The sequence below is a fragment of the Phalacrocorax aristotelis genome, chromosome 1 (assembly GCF_949628215.1).
Source record: "Phalacrocorax aristotelis chromosome 1, bGulAri2.1, whole genome shotgun sequence".
NCBI classification, from domain to species: domain Eukaryota; kingdom Metazoa; phylum Chordata; class Aves; order Suliformes; family Phalacrocoracidae; genus Phalacrocorax; species Phalacrocorax aristotelis.
Window position 1 is genome coordinate 182,112,303 of NC_134276.1, and position 19,922 is coordinate 182,132,224.

General features: G+C 36.3%; 1 protein-coding gene across 2 annotated transcripts in view; it reads right to left on the reverse strand.

Moving 5' to 3' along the window:
- The window catches only part of MON2 (MON2 regulator of endosome-to-Golgi trafficking), a 74,046-nt gene that overhangs the window by 12,497 nt on the left and 41,627 nt on the right, over positions 1 to 19,922 (reverse strand). Inside the window, exons 21-30 of one of the 2 annotated variants that reach the window (XM_075080934.1) lie at positions 18,280 to 18,390; positions 17,319 to 17,494; positions 13,966 to 14,128; positions 13,161 to 13,454; positions 12,183 to 12,381; positions 9,708 to 10,336; positions 4,859 to 5,002; positions 4,296 to 4,313; positions 3,900 to 4,028; positions 1,825 to 2,015 (exon numbers count right to left, since the gene is read on the reverse strand). In XM_075080934.1, coding sequence (XP_074937035.1) covers positions 1,825 to 2,015; positions 3,900 to 4,028; positions 4,296 to 4,313; positions 4,859 to 5,002; positions 9,708 to 10,336; positions 12,183 to 12,381; positions 13,161 to 13,454; positions 13,966 to 14,128; positions 17,319 to 17,494; positions 18,280 to 18,390 — 2,054 coding nt within the window. The remainder of the gene's footprint in view (positions 1 to 1,824; positions 2,016 to 3,899; positions 4,029 to 4,295; positions 4,314 to 4,858; positions 5,003 to 9,707; positions 10,337 to 12,182; positions 12,382 to 13,160; positions 13,455 to 13,965; positions 14,129 to 17,318; positions 17,495 to 18,279; positions 18,391 to 19,922) is intronic. The other variant, XM_075080933.1, reaches the window with a different exon arrangement.

Genomic DNA, 19,922 nt, shown 5'->3' on the forward strand with positions numbered 1-19,922 from the left:
CTTTCAAGAAAAGTACAAATCACTCGCCGTAAATTCAGAAAAACAGAAAACGTATTTGGCCAAAAAGGTCATGCAGATGACAGCGGATTATCTTGCATTACATTGAAGATCTGTGATAATCTTACTTCCCTGGATTTATGAATGATTAATACCCCAAAACTGTAGCAGTGCCAGTCTGGGTCAGCTAAAGACATTCAAAATGGATGTGTTTCATCTGTTTTGCAGATATTCAGGAATAATTCATTTACAGCAAGTAGAGGTTACTCTGGGAATACGCACTACTAAGTGAATGTACATTCTTCTACAATAACCTGAAAAAAACTTAATTTTAATTTTATAAACCCAACGATGACATTGATTATAGCATGTTAGCTGATCTGGACTGCCTGTCTCAGAATGGAAGCAGAACTACTAACCACAGCTGAAAACAAAACCAAACAAGATACTGCAAAGGTTATTTTAAATTAAAGAAACAGTGAAGCATCAGAATTAAAACTTGGATGATTAAAGGGTCTTTTATGTAGTCTTGATGAGCTTTTTTTATTTTAAGGTCCTCATATTTAATAATATTTCTTTCAAGTAAATGCAAAAAACAAACGAAGGTTTTTCATTCAATTGTCATGTAACCCTATTGATGAAATTCCCAAACCATTCATTATTACAAATATTTTTACTAACGGATGTGTCTCTAAAATTAAGTTTCATTGGTATTTATTTTTCGTCTGTTTTGGGCAAGCTGCTATTTATTCATCATTAGTAAATACAGCTGTGTTTGGTTGCTGATTTTTGTGTGTATGAAAACTATACACACAAATACACAGCATATTAGTGTTCGGTAACAGAAGCAGCCTACTGTTTTTTATTAAAAGGAAAAATTAATCTGTAACTGAAATCAGCATACACACAGAAAATCAGGGAATTAAATTTTTCATAAAAGATGCTTACCCACAGGCATTCACAAAGAAGATGGAAATTCTATACTGCTCCTACGTCATCTTCTACAACACCGAACCTTCCTTACAGTAAAAGGTTTCCTTAACGTCTAACCTAGATAACCTTTGCTGAATTGATATCCACTTCTACACATTCTCAAGGGACAATAAAAATGCTTCTCTGGAGCAATCTTTTACCATATCCTGAAGACTTACCATGTCTTCCTAATGATATATTCTTTTGGTTGAACAAACTAATAGATCAGATTGTCTTAAGTCTCTGATCGTTGTTATTTTTCACTTCTGCACTTTCTCAACAGGCTCACATCTACACTGTTCCATCCTTAAGAGATTATCGTGGTTAGAAACAAACGCAAGATAACTACGGCTTCTAAGTGAACAGCAATGTAAGAAATAGTATTCCAAAATTCATAGTAAGTAGAATATTTCAAGATGGGACTCAAGAGAAATACGCTTAGTTAATGATGTTCACCTTAACTAAAAAAAGTGACTGTTGCAATTCTGTTCAAAGTGAAAAAAGGAACAAATTGAGTACACATCAGTAACTCTTTATCAAATCTGTAGTAAATGATCTTGGGAGTCCATACAGAATTCCTTGGCCCGGTCACAAACACTGTGCCTTCTATTCGTAAGTCAGTTGAGCTCTTTCACCTTTTGAACAAAGTTTTTTCTGCTACTTACTAAAAGTATACTTTTTTAAAGCACACAAGACAGGTTACCTTTTTTTCCCTTCATTCATTGAAATAATTTTCAGATATTAAATATCTCTAAAGATAAGGCTATTTTTACTGAATTCTATTGACACATTTACTGAACAAATTGCTCACAAATATTTTCCAGTCTTACCAAAAAAAAAAAAAATTGTGTTTACCTTTTGGTGAATAAGAAGTCTTCAAAAGTATTTGCTAGCTCTGGCCACATACTGTCAAATTTTCCAGAAGATGCATGCTGCCTTGCAACAGGTAGTCCAATAGAGAGAACTTTGAGGAGAGAGGAAACAGCTAGCTTCCATGTGCTTTCAGAAGGACAGGAATATTTCAGACTAAGAGGTATTCTTAGTGTCTGCAAAATGAAAGTTTAAGCAACTATAAATTTTGTTTTGACAAATCTAAGGATATGAGTGGTTTCTGCAGAAGATCTTGGCAGACACTGTCATAGATGACAGTACACACCCCTACCTTTTCCCCTGGTATATGAGATGCTCTTTTAAAAATACAATTATAAAGGTGATTCACCATATACTAGCTGGCTAAAGCACAGGTCTGTTGCCAAGTACAAGGTTAGAAGTCAGAGTTAATCCATTACCAATTACACCATGAAATTACACACCAATTATCTTTTTCTTTATTGCCATCCACGATTTCTGCTAAGCCTGACAAATGGGCTTTCCTAACATCTAACCAATTGCAGGCAGTTTGTTTTCATGAGTGTATACTGGAGAGTTTAGTCCTGTTCCTGGAAAGCTATCCCAAGGACTTCCACAACAAAGAAAAAAACACCGCATTAAATTTAAACTTTTCCTAATATGCAAAAGTCGAGCTGTATACCTAACAGTCAGCAATGACCAGGTGTCTTGCAGTGGTTAAGCCACATGAAGTTTAAAACCAAAAGAAGCTAGTAAAATTCTAAGATAAAGGCTGAAATACAACTCAAATATATAGCAGATGAAAACACAGCAAATTTTAAGTCTTTTAGGTCAAAAGACAGCTTCAATCTCTATAAAAGAAAGTTGTTAATGAGTTTAAAAACATTAAGCATACGTATTATTTACACTACACATATTCCTTTTAGCATTGTTAGTCAAACTGACTAGAACCTGATACCAAGTTATACGGGAAAACTAATTTTAATTTACATTTCAGATGCACAGTGACTAAATTTGGGTATTACACATATGCCCACAATGCTTTTAGTGAAGTCTCTGATTTGAGGAAAGCTAAGGGAGGAAAGAAGAAAGACTCACTCTTGCTCTCAGGAGTGAGTCAATTGTAATTAACTCTCTATTGCTAAAAATGGAACAGCTGGGACCTAACCCTAGAGATAAACAGAATATTTTCTTCTGCTGCTATTGTTCATAGGGGTCAAATCTAATTTGAGTATCAACATGGGCCTTAGACATGAAAAATAATTTTAAAACCATTTTCATCCACTGCAATAGATCACATTATTATCAACTGTAAATGTTAAAGAAAAGTAGTGTTTATATCAGTTTCACCCATCCCATTAAAACAGAAGTGGGAAACAACAGCATTAACTTTGAAATACAAATATTTAATTCATAACAGATTCCAAACAATACCACATAACTATTTCAAACACATTCAAGTTTCTACATTTCTGTACCAGAATAATCTGATGTCAGCCACATCATTACAAACAAACCTAGGTCACACACATTTCTTTTCCAGATGTTTACGATTTCTATTATTTACCAAAATTATTTGCTAAAATGGAAACAAGGTCAAAAAAAGTTAAGAGTTTGGCAATTTCACCTTAAAGGCACATTTGTGCACTTGTAACATTCCATAGCTATGTCAATGACACACGAAGTTACTAAACGGAAATCAAAAGCTAGAGCACACGTCCCCAAAGTATATATGCCAGTCTACAGAAATTGGTCTTTTGCCTTCAATGCCATATTTACTAAGAGGCCTGCTTATCAGATTCAGGTGCATAATACTTTCAAGATTGGTATTTTGTGGCCTAACACACTGAAATACTGATGCTGACATTATCCAGCTAAACAACAATACATATAGCCTATTCAATAGCATTGCAGCTTCAAAAGAAACCACTACCTGCTGCTCATCTTCATAATATATCAATCTGTTTACTAAAGCTTCAAACCTCCCAGAAGGTGTTTATCAACATTAGCCTAAAAGTAAAACTCAAGATTTTCTGTATAAGCTCATTAAATTCAGAGCATATGGCAGGACAAGCTTTTACCTTAATAATGTTCTGAAGAACTTTCTCCATTACCACAGCTTTATGGCAAGCTGTCTTTTGGTATAAGTCCACAACAACTTCCAGTGATCTCTCAGCAAACGGTACGTAATTCAATGCTACCCACTCCGCCTGGGAAAATAAATTAGCGAATTACTGAACTATATATGAAAACATATTACTTAAGGAACAGAAAAATGTATGTTTTGCACTGAAGTCTCAGTTTAATGCATGCAAAGTTTGCTAAGAATGTGGTCCAAGCAACAAAACTGCAAATACAACATAGCCTGACTATGAAAATGTACTCTACATTGAAGTAAAGTACATTTAAGTAGGAGAAATGTTGCAGTCTAGGCAAGACAACTACATTAGGACAATCTTTAAGGAAATTTAACTCACCGGTGCAAATAGTTGTATCTAGTGTGATTCCATTGTGTTGCAGGACAAACAGAATAAGAAAAATTAATACATACATAATAGTTACCTCTTTGATTACAGTGAATCAGATGCTCATGCTTAGTGAACAGCAGAGTACACAGATAAAAAGAATTATTGAATATGTCCCATTTCTCTACTGCACATGCAATTCAAAAATTTGCAGCTTGAGGGAGTTTTCTCCATTCAAAACTACCATGTCTTTCTATTAAATCTGGTATCACATGTAGGACAAGTTATTTTAGGTTAATTCACTAGACAAATTCAGACACATTCACTATGTCCTGTGTCGAGGCAACACCTTCCCTCCACGGAGGAACATGAAGTATAAAAGCAAAGTAGAATTCAAAGGGAGTAAACGAAGATAACAAAAGCATGTAAAAAAATGCTAATATATTAACTTATTACTCAACATACACAGCAAAGTTTTTATGGATGGAATAAATGCATCTTGCTAAACCACCTATATCTGAAGCTGAATTGGGTTCACCAGCCAAGTGAAACAAGCGAGATTTATGATTAATTACCTGATTGTACTTTGCATTTGCAATGTGCTTTGTTTCCAGCTGTCCATACTGTGGAGGCTTGCAGGAAAATTCTACAAAGGCCAACAGCTGGTCAAAGATTGCAGGATACATTATCTGCATACTTTCTGAGCCCACACATATAGCCTATAGCAAAAGAAAATACAAAAGCTTAACACATATCTTGAGCTTCCATATTCAAAAATATGCATCAGTACAAGGAGCTCCTGAAGAAAAATTCCCATATAAGACTATGCAAGGGTGACGCTGTATAAAGACAGTGTATAGTTCTAACAATTTAAGGAAAGTAAGTTTTGTTATTGTAAAGTGAATTAAGTGGCAAGACACCCGGGCATATATAGCTTAGTAAATACAGCTATCTCATTTTGTGCAGTAGAAGATATCTTTTCTTTACAAACTCTGGTTTGACATGACAGCAAAATATAAGTCTTATGTAAGTCTTGTCTGTTGATCTCGGCCGCATCTTCTTTAAGTTCTACTCCAAGGAACATTTAAATCTCAGAAGTAATTCATGTAAGATTTTTGTAAGTAGTTAAAATTGTGTCTTACAGAAAGCAACATAAATAAAATGAGAATTAAGTGATTTTGGTATAGCTGAAACTCAATCTTGCTTTAAAATGGAAAACATTTCAGGAAGGGTGTACTTAGAAGATGTCAATGAAGTATCACGTTGTCATAGACTAATGATTTCCTGTTTCAATATAAATCCCAAGGCAGTCTTAGGGCATTTATTTTTAAAGCCAGATACAATGATTCTATGAAGTTACTGCAATTATTTTCTGTCATTTTAAATGTCTTGCTTTCCCTCCCGAAGTCTCACCTCTCAAAGCTTCAAGAAACAGTCTATTTATTGCTCCACGAAAGACATCGTACTTGCACTGTCATTTTTCTCTGGAGAGGAATCAAACCCCCACATTTCATTAACCACAGACCATCCATGATGAGCTGTGGCTGAGCTCACTCAAGGTACCAACAGCTCCAAAGCTCTTCAAGGGCAGCCTCCAGGCTGGGGCTGTGTCATGAGCTGTGGCAGTTGATGGGCTAGCAAATATCCTGAGTCCCCAGCCATAAGAAGGAGCAAGCCAACAGGGGCTACAGGCACTGCCATCACTACATCACCCTATATGACCTAGCTGCACCTTCAGGCTATCTAAAACTGGCAGCAGAGCACTCCATGAATCATCAATGGCCCTTCCCTTTTCCTCAGCTTCCTGCAATTCAAAATGCATGTCTAATGCTCAAAAAGATTAATCAACATTATGAATATAGTGCAGCACTCCTCCTAAAAAGCCATACTCCTCCTCTGGTGCTCAAGTGCAAGACTCTACTGAATTCTGAAAAAAATGTTTTGATGCACTCACCTGCGTGGCTGAAGACTAAAGGGTTAATTGCTGATCTAAAAGTATTCAACACCATGTAAAACAATTTCAGCTGATAGACTGCCACACTGAAGTCACTGCACTAAATTTTGACAGGTTAATGCAAGATTACATACCTATCAGAAAAGGCATAGAAAAATTATTGCACGTGCCAACATGTGGATTAGAAAGGGAAAGAGCGTCCACAAACCCTTGGATAACTTTTGTATAGATGCAACTTACTTGCACAAATACAACTTACAGAAGACTATCTTAACATCTATAATGGAAAAACTTCAAAACACCTTTGCCATTCACTCCACACTGTTAGACAACGCTGATGATTAGTATCATCATTCTTCACTTCAGGATCAGTGGAAAATAATTTTAGATGCTACTTCATCAGTACGGTGAAGAAAAGCAATAACTACTTCCAATATGACGTTTGTACACGAGTAGCTTCTTATTTTTCATATTTTATGAAACTTCTGTAAAAATTTTATTTTATAAATAGAAGCATTTTCTACCCAGTCTACTGGGGTATTTTCAACTCTAAACATTTTCCATATAATATTAAAAAACACAGGACTAGGTCACTTAGTTTTGAAAATTCATCTAACTTGCTTTTCAAAGAGGTTTATGCTTCTGACTGACACCAGGTAACTTCTATCTAAGCATATGAAAGACTGAAAAATAGCATAGCAAAGTGTGTGACAAAGGATGTTGACAATACCTTTAAGAGCTGCTTATAAAACAGCCGTATCTACTGCATTAAGTGCACTTATTTACATAATTAAAGAGACTTACAAATCTAACCTTCACATTTTTTTATAGTTCAGATTTATCTAACAACTCCCCGTGCATCTATTGTCATGGACTACTGTTTTTTTTACAGCTCTCCATAGCTAATTCTCTACCATCTCTGCCAGTGTACGTAGATATAGCCTTGAGTTTACCACACTTATAGCTCAAGAGGTTTGCATCCATACTGCCTTCAGAGGCAGACTTCAAATGTATCTCATCCCCAAGTACGCATCTCTGTTCCTCTCTCTGATGAGCCAGCTGGCTCACTGCAGAGTTGACTCAATGTAGGAAGGCAGTGAAATAATCAGAAGATTTGGGCTTGAGTACAAACTTCATCTGAGCTACAGTGATGAAGCAGGCACTCATACTACAGCAGTGAAAGACTAGAAAACAAGTTCTAATGAGTTCCAAAAAAGAAAAGTAAGAACAAAACAACGGGTGTAAATGGGCTCAACATACAGAAGTCTGAAAGGAGAATCTACGTTCCCTTCCAGTCCTATCTTCTTGAGTTGCAATGTCCCTTGCTAGTGCAATCACATCATAAAGTCTCTTTATTAAACCAGTCAGGGGCTCAGTCTTAAAAATGTCAGGGTTTTTTCATGCTATTCCAATTACATGGTTGTTCCAGAACTTCTTAGAAAATCAGAACTGGCTCAAATCTTCCTGTATCAGCAAAGAACAAAACTTAATCTGATCCCGCAATGCAAACATGTAAGAAACATTTTGTTTAAATGAAGGTGGCAAGTATTTACATACTATTAACTGTTCCACTAGCTTCTGTGTGTACCCCTGAGAGTATTAATTCATTTCAACACAGGAAGAAGATACTGTGGCCTCCAGCAAAACCATCTGACAGATGGCCTTTGCTCCAACATCCGCACTGGCTGGCTGCCTTATCATGTGAATTGTACTTTGTTATATAGCCAAGAGGAGCGATCACACTTCACAGAACTTACTATATCCAAATACACTTTAACGTTTTGTGAGTGACTTCAGTGCTGTTCTGTTAGTAATATAACTGTAGATGGGGTGGAAGGTACTGTATAAATTGAGGTACATAAGAATTCCTATGTAAGTCTGTATTTGCAAAGGCTTGTAACTGCCGTGCTAAACATTTTGACTGGGAGAGGGGAAAGGGTGATGTCTCTGTTTCTCACAGGGAGTTATTGTTTTTGTTATTGTTTAAGAACAATAACAAATTGTTTAAGCTTAACATCTTGACAAGAAGAAGAGTATAAAGAATGTGCAGTTTTTCCTCATGTTAAATACTCTGATAACCCCTGCTTTGAAAAGCACTAATGCCTGCAGCCTTTGCAAGCTAAGAACATCTGGGTAAGGAGACTGGCAAAGAAACAGAAAAATCTGAGAGATTAATATATGGAGTGATTAAGTGGAGAAAACAGGACTTGGGCAGGGCTGAGCTGCTGGAGGGGGAAGGGTACAAAAGGGTCACGCCTGACTGGAAAAAAGGAAGAAAATTTAGTGGATATGATTGGCATTAAAACTTCATGTTATTTCTATCCCCACATACAAAACTGGTATTTAACAGTAAATTCTAACCTTATACCTCTGTTCTCAAAATATATTAATGAACGTTCATTAAACTCAAACTAAAGGAATGACTGCAAGATAATGATTCTGCCTTGCCTGTGGGGTTTAAATAAGTTAACCCACAGTAAGCAAAAAGAAAACAAGATGCTGAACTGCTGACCCATGAGTAGGCACCATGTGTTCTATGAGCTAAATGATGCAGGATCCTGCCTGGGGCCGGGGGAAGGTATGACCACATAGTTAAGCAAAGCAGTCATAACATTAACGCCCAAAGGGAATGAAGTCAGGTCACATGGGTAGTTTAAATGCTGGCATTTCCCAAGTAGGTTTTTTGGGGGGCTTAGGTGTTTGTTTTTTTAAAAGCAGTACTTCATGTAAATGAACGTTCTCATTCATTATCAACTCTGCTTCTTTTGAACAAATAAGTTTTCTGAATGGACAATGTATTTTGCAAGATGTTTTACAACTCCAGAAAGAAAGAAGCAGTACTTTTTTCTGGTTTGTTTTTTTTTAATACTATCCAGAAAAAGGGCGCCCTAATTTGTTGTTTACAGATTCACTTGCATGAAGGGTGCTCTTTGAGGATGAGTTCTAAAGTAAGAATTTCTTAAGCAGAGATGCAGCATTTTCCATAAAGAACTGATTAACAAGTGGCAAGAAGGTAGGTGGTCTGCCAGAGACCTTTATATATTTTATCTTTTGCATGAACTCAGAGTTCTCATGATCACTATTCTTCTAGACTTTGTTTATGGCAGTACCTGGGCAAGATAAAAAACACTGTTTGGGGGACTATTCCCCCAGCTCTGTGTACAGACCCCCATAATGGCACAATACTGTAATATTAGGTAGACAAGTAAATTGCTACAAACACAGCAGCACACTTAAGGTATTTCTGCAATCAAGAAAAAGTGCATTTCATAAAGATTACATCATTCCTTTCAATGCCTAGCACCTTGGTTGCACCAGGAATGGAGATCTGATTATTCTAATACAGTACACTGTGCAATTATAAATAATTTAAAAATTCACGTTTAAGTCCCCACACTACAGTTCTGAGAAGAAGAATCAAGATGCAGTGTAGTTTACCTTTCACCATGCATTTGAAGTCACATTATTACCTTTTGTAAAACATCTAAAGCTGTAAGCACCGCTTCCTGTAAACTTGTCAAAACTGCTTCAGTGTAAGATGGAAGGATGAAAGGGGAAGCATCAGAACTGATTGGAACTGAAACAGCACCGTGCAAAATGACTCCCAGCCTTTGGAGATCATCCATGCTGAAACCAGTTTTGATGTGTTGGTACAGAGCTGGGAATATTTGAATTAAAGCTGTAAGAAAAGGCTGGCTGGGAATGAAAGTCAATTTATCACAAGTAATTGGAGGCCTTGTACTTTCTGAACCAATCCTATACCAGCTGTTCCAGGCTGCCCACCAAAGGTTCAAATCTTCAATCTCGTCAGTTATTACAGGTGGTTCAGATCCACTGTATCTTCCTATTCTTTCTCCTATGGAGTCAGTTCTCATGAATGATCTGCCAAGGCTAGTGGCAGTTGTCGTCCCTACCACCACAGGTACAGAAACATTGATAGCAGGTGGTGTGTCGGGCTTCTCCGAGTCTCGGACAGGAGAAACAATTTGTAAGATCTCCTGGAAGCTTTTCAGAGCAGCCAAGGAAACTTCATTATTTTTGCTAAGTGCTGCTGATTGGATGTGATCAAGAAGAACATCCCAGGCTTGGGAAAAGTCTCCTATTTAAAAAGAAAGAGAGAAAAAAAATAAATCAACTTGGAACTGGCTTCCTATTCCCCTTCCCACCCACCCTGTCTCGAAAAGACTGTTCATGTACTTTTTACTCTAATACAGAGAAATTTCATGAGGTTAGGTGATGGCTTGAATGACTTTCAGAATATATCAGTTCAAACATAAGCCGAAACAATGTGACAGAGGCACACAAATATGAAGAATGAAACAATATATCAATGTTTATGTTGAATTTGCTACCAAGAAATCCCACACCACATCCCATACCAGAAGAATACATTTTCATTATTCACTATAGTGAAGCAGATTTGTTCCTATACATACGAAATGCCTGTTGATTTTAAAAACTGTTAAGCACACACAAAGACTTCAGGGTCAAATCTATAGTTTATATATATATTTCACCTTTAGACTATATATGCATTTATAAAGAATTGATGTTAAAATGCTCTGATAATTGTACCGTGGAGAAAGATTTCATTTTTGGAGTTTAAGTTTTTCATTAAATCTAGCATTAACCTTCAATCTTCTATGTTACTAATTACTGGGTTTGAATAATTAAAATAGCCCGGTAATGTTTTAATTTTTTATTCAGTAGTTCAAAAGCTACTCTATTTCTGCAAAGGACCGATACTCTTGATAGCTATTAATGTGTTGATATCCATATCAAACAACCAAAATGAAGTAAAACACAAGTTATTTCTACTTATATATATATAAATTGCATATTACGGGATGGTGAAGGTACATTAACGTAACTGAGAATTTTCTTTGCAAGCTATACATTCTTTATATCCCATTTTTATTTTTGAAAGTAATGTATTTAAGTAGTTCTAATTAGCCAAACCAGAAATGAAAGCTGTTTTGAAATTATATCAGAATATCTGTCTAGAAGCCTAAAATGACACATTTTTTTCTGTACAAAGCAGCCATGAATGCTGAATTATATTAGCTAGTTCAAAACATTCACATTACTCAATTGTATGCAGTAATACTTTATATTTTACAATAGCTTGGTATATGTCCTAGTGTTTAATTTCTATACGGACAAAGCGAAAAATAAATAGAGAAAAAATCAGAGCCTGAGAAAAAGGAAGAGGAAGAAACAAAGATACCCAAGAGTTACAGAATTAAAATAAAAATCTTCAAACTTGGAAAGGTAAAAATTTAAGAAAGAAGAAAAGGGGAACTCACTTCAGTTAGCTGCATTAGGGACAACAGTAAAGTAACTCAAACTGACATCTCTGTACAAGACAAACAGTGGAGGAGTATCATAAGGGGAGAAAAATAATCACTTGAAACAATGGGTAATCTCCATCTTTCATGTCATAACAAGTCCAACCTTTATATTAAAAAATTCCCTTTCTTCTTTTGTAAGCTATATACTTCACTGACTTTACAAGTGGGTTCTCTTCACATTGTAGGAGCACTGTTAAACTTGACACACTGATGCCACAGAAGAGTTTTATGCAAGTGTTGCATAACCTTACAAAGACAAGAGGAAAACTACGTTCTGACAACCAAAAGAACAGAAAAATTATTATTGTTATCAGGCTACTATAAATTAAAGCTATATGGCACCCAGAGTTGTGACTAGTGAGATTTAATCTCGAGTACTGTGACATGCAAGATTAAATTGGTACTTACAATTTTTGGCTCTAAGGAGCATGAATTAAAAACTCCGTAATTTTCATGACATTTGAGATGAGAAACAACAGAACACACTTTTAAGCTAAGACTAAGACTCTTGCCCAGTATTTTAACTGAAAAAAATACACAAAAGCAGGAAGTTTATTACTGTATCTTTCAATAGCTTTAAGCTATAAATTTTACCTAAAGGCTGCAGTAAGTATCTCCTGGTGTTAAATATTCTTGCAACTCCAGCCAGTGTTAATACCCATGTTTCAGCCCACTGTTTCTCAGCTGTATCCCTTGAATGATGGATGAGAATGTTGCCTCCTCCTGATTCAATCTTCTCTTTGTCAGCTGTGGTAGAAGATTCTCGAACCCTATCCAACAGGTGAAATAAAACCTGTAATAGTCAGAAAAAGAGGGAAAAAGCAACTTTTCAAACAACATATTTGTATTCGTGGTAAAACAGCAAAAGAGAGTAATTTTTCCACTGTCCTTTCTGTCACTGTGTCACCTTGAGAATCCCCTTATTCTGAACAGTCTCTGCAACAGCTAAGAGTAAGAATCAGCCAACTAATGTACACTTGTGAAGGGTTAGAAACAGCATGATCAAAACCACTTGAGAACAGCATTAGCACTAACAGAAGGCTGAAACTGATGGATCCCAGACACCTGACAGGTACAACGGGCAACAGACTCATCTACAGCCTGACTTTTTCCATAAGTCACAACCAACGTGACCGTGATCTAGAACAGGGCATTTGACCGACCCTCTCATATAGCAGAGCCAAAACAGAGTGCAAAGTAAAGCTTGGTCTAAAATCAGGTCAATCCAATTGTACAACCCTCAAACATCATCATGTTTCTGCACAAAGAAAGGAGTCACTCATCTTCATAGGAAGGGAGCAGCCTTTTTATACAACTTCTGAGTAAGTCAGCAATGGTCAAGATAAAAAAATTACATTTCATAAGAGGCTTTAATGGCCAGAGAAGAGAAAGCGTGGGGAAAAAAAAATCCTCAAACCAAAACCCGTAAGATTGTATCAGACTTCTGCCACCAGAACTTATCTTCTAAAACTCTTAATAAACTAGTTAACTCCTATTCAAATAGCATGTCAATGTTTACCAAAGTGTGAATGCAATTTAAAAAAGCCTTCAGTGGAAGCTTACACATCATACCTTCCATATTACTGTGTGCCACGTTGAATGTTGCAATAAAGTTCCGTGAGCACCAATAGTAGAAAATAATGTCTGCCCAGCACTCTTTCTAACTGCAGGTCGAGGATCCACACACAGTTCTCCAAGTTTGGCATACAGGCATAACCAAAGACAGTCAAATGGTGGTGCAGGATGGAAAGGTCTATTCAGCATCACCCCCTTTTCTTCTGCCTGTTTCTGCAACACTGCTTCTTCTTTGTTTAGCTCTTTTTCAATTATTTCACCTCTTTGGAAAAAATAATCTGAAATATTCCACTACAAAATAAATAAGACATGCTGTTGTACAATAAAAATATTATAATGCTTTTAATAATGAAATAAATTGTTTCTCATTTTCACATTTAAAAGTCTCTTGCAAAGTACATCAAGATATTAATTTCCCCACACTGATAGAACAGCCTATAAATACTGCTAGGTGCAGGAAGTATTTTTTTAATCTCAGCTTTTAGTCCCCAGTTATACACTAAATACTAGAAAGGGAAACAATGTATTAAAAATAAGATACTGATGAACCTGGTTACAACACAATACTATTTCTTTACCTAATCCTGGAGTCATGCGGATTAAAGATAAATTCTGCTTGCTCACTTTACATATGATTCCAAATGACAGCATGGAAGTTCTGTAAGAACTCAAAAAGTATGTTTTGGCTTTCACTTGTATAATTGACTACAGATTAATTTTCATTTAAAATGGGGGGCGGTGGGGGAATGAAAAGAAAATGAAAGCCAGAAGCAGCATTACTGTAGGTTAATACAAAACTCACCAACAAACCAATTGAAGTTAAGCTAATATTTAGTTCTTGATTATGAAGTCCAAAGCTTCCTGCAACTTCAACAACTATCTGTAGACAAGTACATGGCATTGTTGGAAGAAAGTCTGTCACAACCAACTGAAGACACTGGAATGCAGTCCGTATTAAGGACTCTCTTAAAAAAAGACAAAACAAAAACAAAAACACACACACTCATTTCAAATTTCTTCAAGAGCACAGGAATGTTTTGAATACTATGCCTCAGGAGACAACATTATTTAAAAAAAAAGATTTAATGCTTTTGAGATTAATTTCAACATATGACATGTTTCAGCTAGAGGAGTTTTTGAGATATAACATTAAGTTGAAGCTTTGAGTTCTGATGAAGTATTTTAGTCCATGTTAACTAGCTAGCAAAGTTGAAGTTTAGACTCTCCAGAGGCCTTATATATACACATACATATATATATAGCTAGTTTTATATAGTTAAGTCCACTTCTCTGTTCTAGACTTCTAGGACCTGTTAGTTCAAATGCACCAGCTAAAACTTTCCAAAAAAGTCACCACAGACAAAACAAAGCTTAAGTCTGAGCATGATAATCTTCTGAAGAGTAGGCTGTTCTAAACAATTTCTTGTATCAGCAGTTACAAATTATTTAAAGTACACCAAACAGGTGGGCAAAATGTATTTTTATTTATTATGCATGCTGATGTAACGGTGGTCTTACTTGCTTCAATACTACATTATGTTAGACAAAATCTTTTTGAAGTATCTGCCATTAAAAAGCTCTTTAATAAATACTGTGTCTTCAGAATTAAATTCTGAATACAAACATAAAACAAAAATGTAGTATGGGAAAGGTTTGTTAGAAGGAGCTCTCAGAAGCAGCAAGGTCATCTATAACAAAAACCTTGTTTAGTGAGAGATGAAATGAAGGAATCAAAAGGAGTGGTGGAATGTAAATAACACAAAATAGGGAAGGCACATTTAAATTTCACTATAGGTTTGTTTGTTGGTTTGTTTTTTTTTTAAATGCTTAATGTTTAATGAATGTGCAAAAGAAAAAACTCCAAAGGCTTGTAATACAGAAGCTTAGGTTAGTGTCTTTCAGAATACATATCCCAGGATAAAATTCAGGATACAGGTATTTCAGTTACACATTTCAGAACCCTAAATAAAATAATTTTTTCAATTAATTCGAACTGAAAATCACGGATGGGCCATTTCCACTGTATCATCACAGCCAACATTATTTGGAAGCCAGGGGAATGCACGAGAAACTTCACACTGACAATAATGGTATAACTAGTAATTCTCTAACATGATGCATACCGCAGAGAGACATCCATCCTACCACAAAAAGAGCAAAGGATTTATCATTGCTATACTTATGGAGGAAATGCTCACACACTACTCTCCCCCATATTTGTTACAGGAGTCTATAAAGTGAAACACACCCAATATTGCTGCAGTCCCCTCCCCACTACAAAGTTCCAGAGGTATGTGACCTTCAAGGACTCTAAGAGAGAACAGAAGGAGGCAGGAAATGAAAGTATAGTTACGCTACTCAATTTGAAGTGCTGTGTTAATAGGAAAGTAACCCCTCTTCAAATGCAAGGCCGACACTATTATGTGTTTGGAAAAAGGTTTCAAAGACCTTCATGCAAGTGGCCACCAGAAAGGTAAATATAAATGCAAGAAACTTAAGCTTAGCTCAAAAACCTAAGATCATATATGGCTTTATCTATCCTTAAACAGGGGCATCCCATTGAAAAATTCTTCAAAGAAAGAATTCCTTTTGTTTGGCAGGCTAGTACCATACAATCAAGAAGAGACTCAATTGTCATTGGTTCTCAGAATAGCATCTTCTGTATTTATAGCAACCTGGCAAGAAGTTCTTCTGGAAGGTAAATGGATTTCTGTCCTGGAATCCAGGATATTCACTGACCAGAGGGAAGACACTTCTGAAGAAAGTCTCATGGTCATTAAGTTTAAATGTAAAGTACGATAATAGTGCCCGCATCTTGTGCTCACAGCTATAAGTGAGGCAAGAAATTCAGTTGTTTCCCAAGGAAAAAGTGGCTTGGTTCATCTTTTTTCCCTGCTGTGGTTGATATGATGTGGGCAAACAGTGCTATGTAGGTAAAGTAGATGACTCTATATGCTTTGTAGAAGACTAAGATGTAACACAAGATCTTAGTAACATCTTGAGATATCTGCCAGTGAGGTATGGGTTTGAGATGTAAAAGGATCTGAAGGCTGTCTTGAGAAGGAATCTGGGTCCGTTCTGTGCAGTTCAACAACTCCAGTGAAAATCAGCTGCAGTGAAAATTAAAAGGCATGTAGGAACCACAGAATACATTGCACCAAGTGTGGAAACAGTAGGTACCAAAGGAAGCATAGTTACCAAAAAGAGGATGCTCACAACCAAGAATGCCAACATCCTTGGGGATTTTGGCAAGTGCTACTGCCAGAGCAAGAAATACTGGTACAAGAGCAAAACCTTTCAAGCATTTGAAGAGGCTTTAGGAGGTCTTCATATGGCCAGAAGACAGAAGCTAAGGTGGGGTGAAAGGTGAGATATTCCAAAGTGAATTCTTCTGATACCAGAGTTATTTGCTGACCTATCCGAGGAATAATATGGTCCAAATGTGTGGGTACAGTTCTTGGTGCTTACAGTTCCAGGGCCAGATGTTCATTTCACTGCTCATTTAAAAAAAAAAACCAAAACTCTAACCAAATAAAAAAAAAAAAACCCACCCCTTGCAATTTCCACTCTTGCTTTCCCTTGTGGGCAAGAGGACCAGTCCAGTAACATTCCCCCTCTGTTGGCAACAGTCAGCCGTGTTAGTCAGTCAAGGGATTCGCCCACAGCAAGTAAATGATCTTCCATCCTTGTGCTACCAGCAGACATCTATGGAGGAAGGCTTCAACAAAAAGAATGTTCAGAAGATGACATGCACCAGACTACCCAAAGATTTAAGAAGAAAAAGAAACAACAGAGGAACTATGAGCAACAGTAAGTCACATGGAATTATCTGCAAGCACCAGAAATGTGTCCAGCAGATGATTAAGATGAAATGAATCGGCACAAGGAGTACTCCTCAGTGTATAGTGCATGCTGACCAGAGGAGAGGGTAGAGTGGAACACCACTCTGGTCTTCTGAAAGATTAACTCAGTAAAATAAAAGCGTGCTACAGCAAAAATTAAAAACTGTATTTTTGTTGCGTAAAACTGTTCACAAGCTAAAACTGACAATGAAAATTATGGCTATTGTTGAAGTGGTTATTAAAGTAAAAAAAGCAGAATTCTTTCTACCGTTCTTATCTTACATGATTTCGAAGTGTTATTTCCACCACTTACCCCTGATCACTTCGGATTGCCCCCATGACTCCAAGCACCAATGGCCAACCAGGTCCTAAGCTGTCACCCTGACTTTGCAAAATCTGCAGCACACACTCCAACTGCTTGATCCTGATATCAGGATGACTAATGTTTGACAGTTCCTTTAGTGGATTCAATAAAAGCAACTGCAGTCTCTAAAAGTAAACAATAAAGCATATTAACGATGCTAAAACTTAACTGATCCTTAATTATTTTTATGTATAATAAGTGAAAACATGCAGTACCAATTGAAGGTTCATTAAATGAATTCAGTAACTCATTTATTAAATTCAGTGTCAGACTGGCCTTTCTAAGAAAACTGTTTAGAAAGGATCTCAGCAGGAAATCTACACTTTTTCTTCCCCCCTCCCAACCTGTCCTCCAGGTCCCTCAGGACGTAGCTACAGCATGCTGTCACAGTTGCATAAAAACTATCACCCAACTTTGCTTACCCACTGAGGGCTAGACTCAGCTTCCTACTAAAGAGACCTTGAAAAAACTATCCATTGAACCTCAGTAAAAATATTAGAATGCTTTATTAATAATGGATTGAATAGCTGTGATTTAGAAGGTTAGGCAATACATTTTTTACCTGCCACCACATCACATATATACTGCTAAGCATTCTGGAATTGTTTTGCACTCATGAGGGCAATCCATAATTTGCTCTAACAAATGGGCATAATATGCAAGCATCACCACTCTTTGTTATGCATTTGAAAAAGGAAGGAGGGTAGTTCATTAGAATGCATGAGGTGATTCTCAATAGTTACATCTGAATGTTACAGCTGTAGGCTTTATAAACTCAATAGTGAAGTTGCTTTATGAATGCCTCCTATTCACTGAACTGTAGAAAACTTCCTCTAGGGAAGATTTTTATTTCACATTCATTTTAAGTTCCAGAAAAGGAGGAAAGCAGCTGCTCTTAAACTTACTTTACCTGATTTTGAGATAATGGAGGATCATGGCTGAATGTCAGTCCTGCTTTAATGAGAGAAGTTAAAGCTTCTGCTCCCCATTCTCTCATTCTGGAGTTTGGATGCTGACAGACCTGAAAACACATCAATGTTTTGTTTAAAGTAACTTTTATTTAACCAAGATTTGAATATATGTCGTGTATAAAAATTTTATATTTTAATTCTATTATAATTTACACAAAATATTATTATAACTTTTAACAGCAATACAATAAATCTCTATATTATAAAATTAGGTTTAACAGTAAAATATTTTTATCTTTTGGACAGACATACCTTCTGAATAAGGAAGCAATAGGAAGCAGAGAAAGACACAGAAAGAAACATAATGAAAACCAGAGCAGTTCAAGCCAATACATTTTCCAAAATTAATATGACTGCTAATTCAGAAAATTATTGGTTAAAAAGCATCAAACAACTCTTCAATAAATGCCTGATACTCTCAGGTTTAACTTAGCCTTAACCTACTATAAAATTCGAAGTTTCATCTTTTATGCACTGTTTAACATAATCAAGTGAGGAAGCACGACAGTAGGCAACACAGAAGGTGTCTGCTCTTCTGTATTCTCAAACATGAAAAGTAACTACGTTTTGAGTGTAAAATAAGCCTTATGGTCCATTATTTCAAAAACTTGGCAAAACTATAGGAAAGCTATTTCAAGCTTAAGTTTCAAATGCATGTCTTCATTTCTCTTTGTCTCCTAATTATCTAAAGCTAATGGTTTTGCTAATTGTTTTTTTAGAACAGAAAAATTAAAAACATTGTGCAAAACCATTGCATAGATACCTAGTATGAACTGTACTGCCATATCTGATGCTTTACCCTCTAACAAGTAAGATACGTCTACACTTTCATTGACCTCTACATAATTTTTTCCACCCAACCCTTCCAGGCCCAGCTTAGATAGTGTGAGAATCCAGAATCAAAGTCCAAGGCAGGATCACAAGGAAGGTTGATGGTTTTGGTTGGTGGACCATTCTCTTATCTGCCGCTAGTCAAAGTGAAAAGGAGGATGATGCAGAAGAGCTAGCTTAATGTTAAAAAAAGCACAGCCAAGAAATAGCTACTCTCCTGAATTACATATATTTTTGTTACCTTATATAAAAAAAAGAGAGAATTTGAACTAATTCATGATGCTCTGAATCTGAGCAGATAATCAGTTCCAGAGACAGGGAATGAATTCTTCCTTCAGGCTGTGTTTAACTTAATTTGCAGCTGGTGTTTTCTCCTCCTTATTGAACCTCCATGACTTAGGTTTAGAAGGAAATAAGGCAGTATTTTGAAAGAAATTGAAATAGACTGTGTATTTTCTACAAAAGAGTAGCAAATACCCACAATGGATAACAGACAAACAGACTGCTTACTAGATGACAACACAGAGTCTCAAGCTGTGAATGGTGAACCTTATTGTCTTAGAGGGGCAGAAAAGAGAAAAGAGAGGCCTCTGCTTTAAGTCTTTAAATCCCTAAGTATCCAAATTTCTTCTCCTACATAAAACATTATGTGGAGATGATCTCTATAAATAAGGTTAGAGATGGCCAGTCCTTAATACTGTTTGAAACAATGCACTGGTTCTAAGGAAGTGTCTGATAGTTTCTGGAAGGT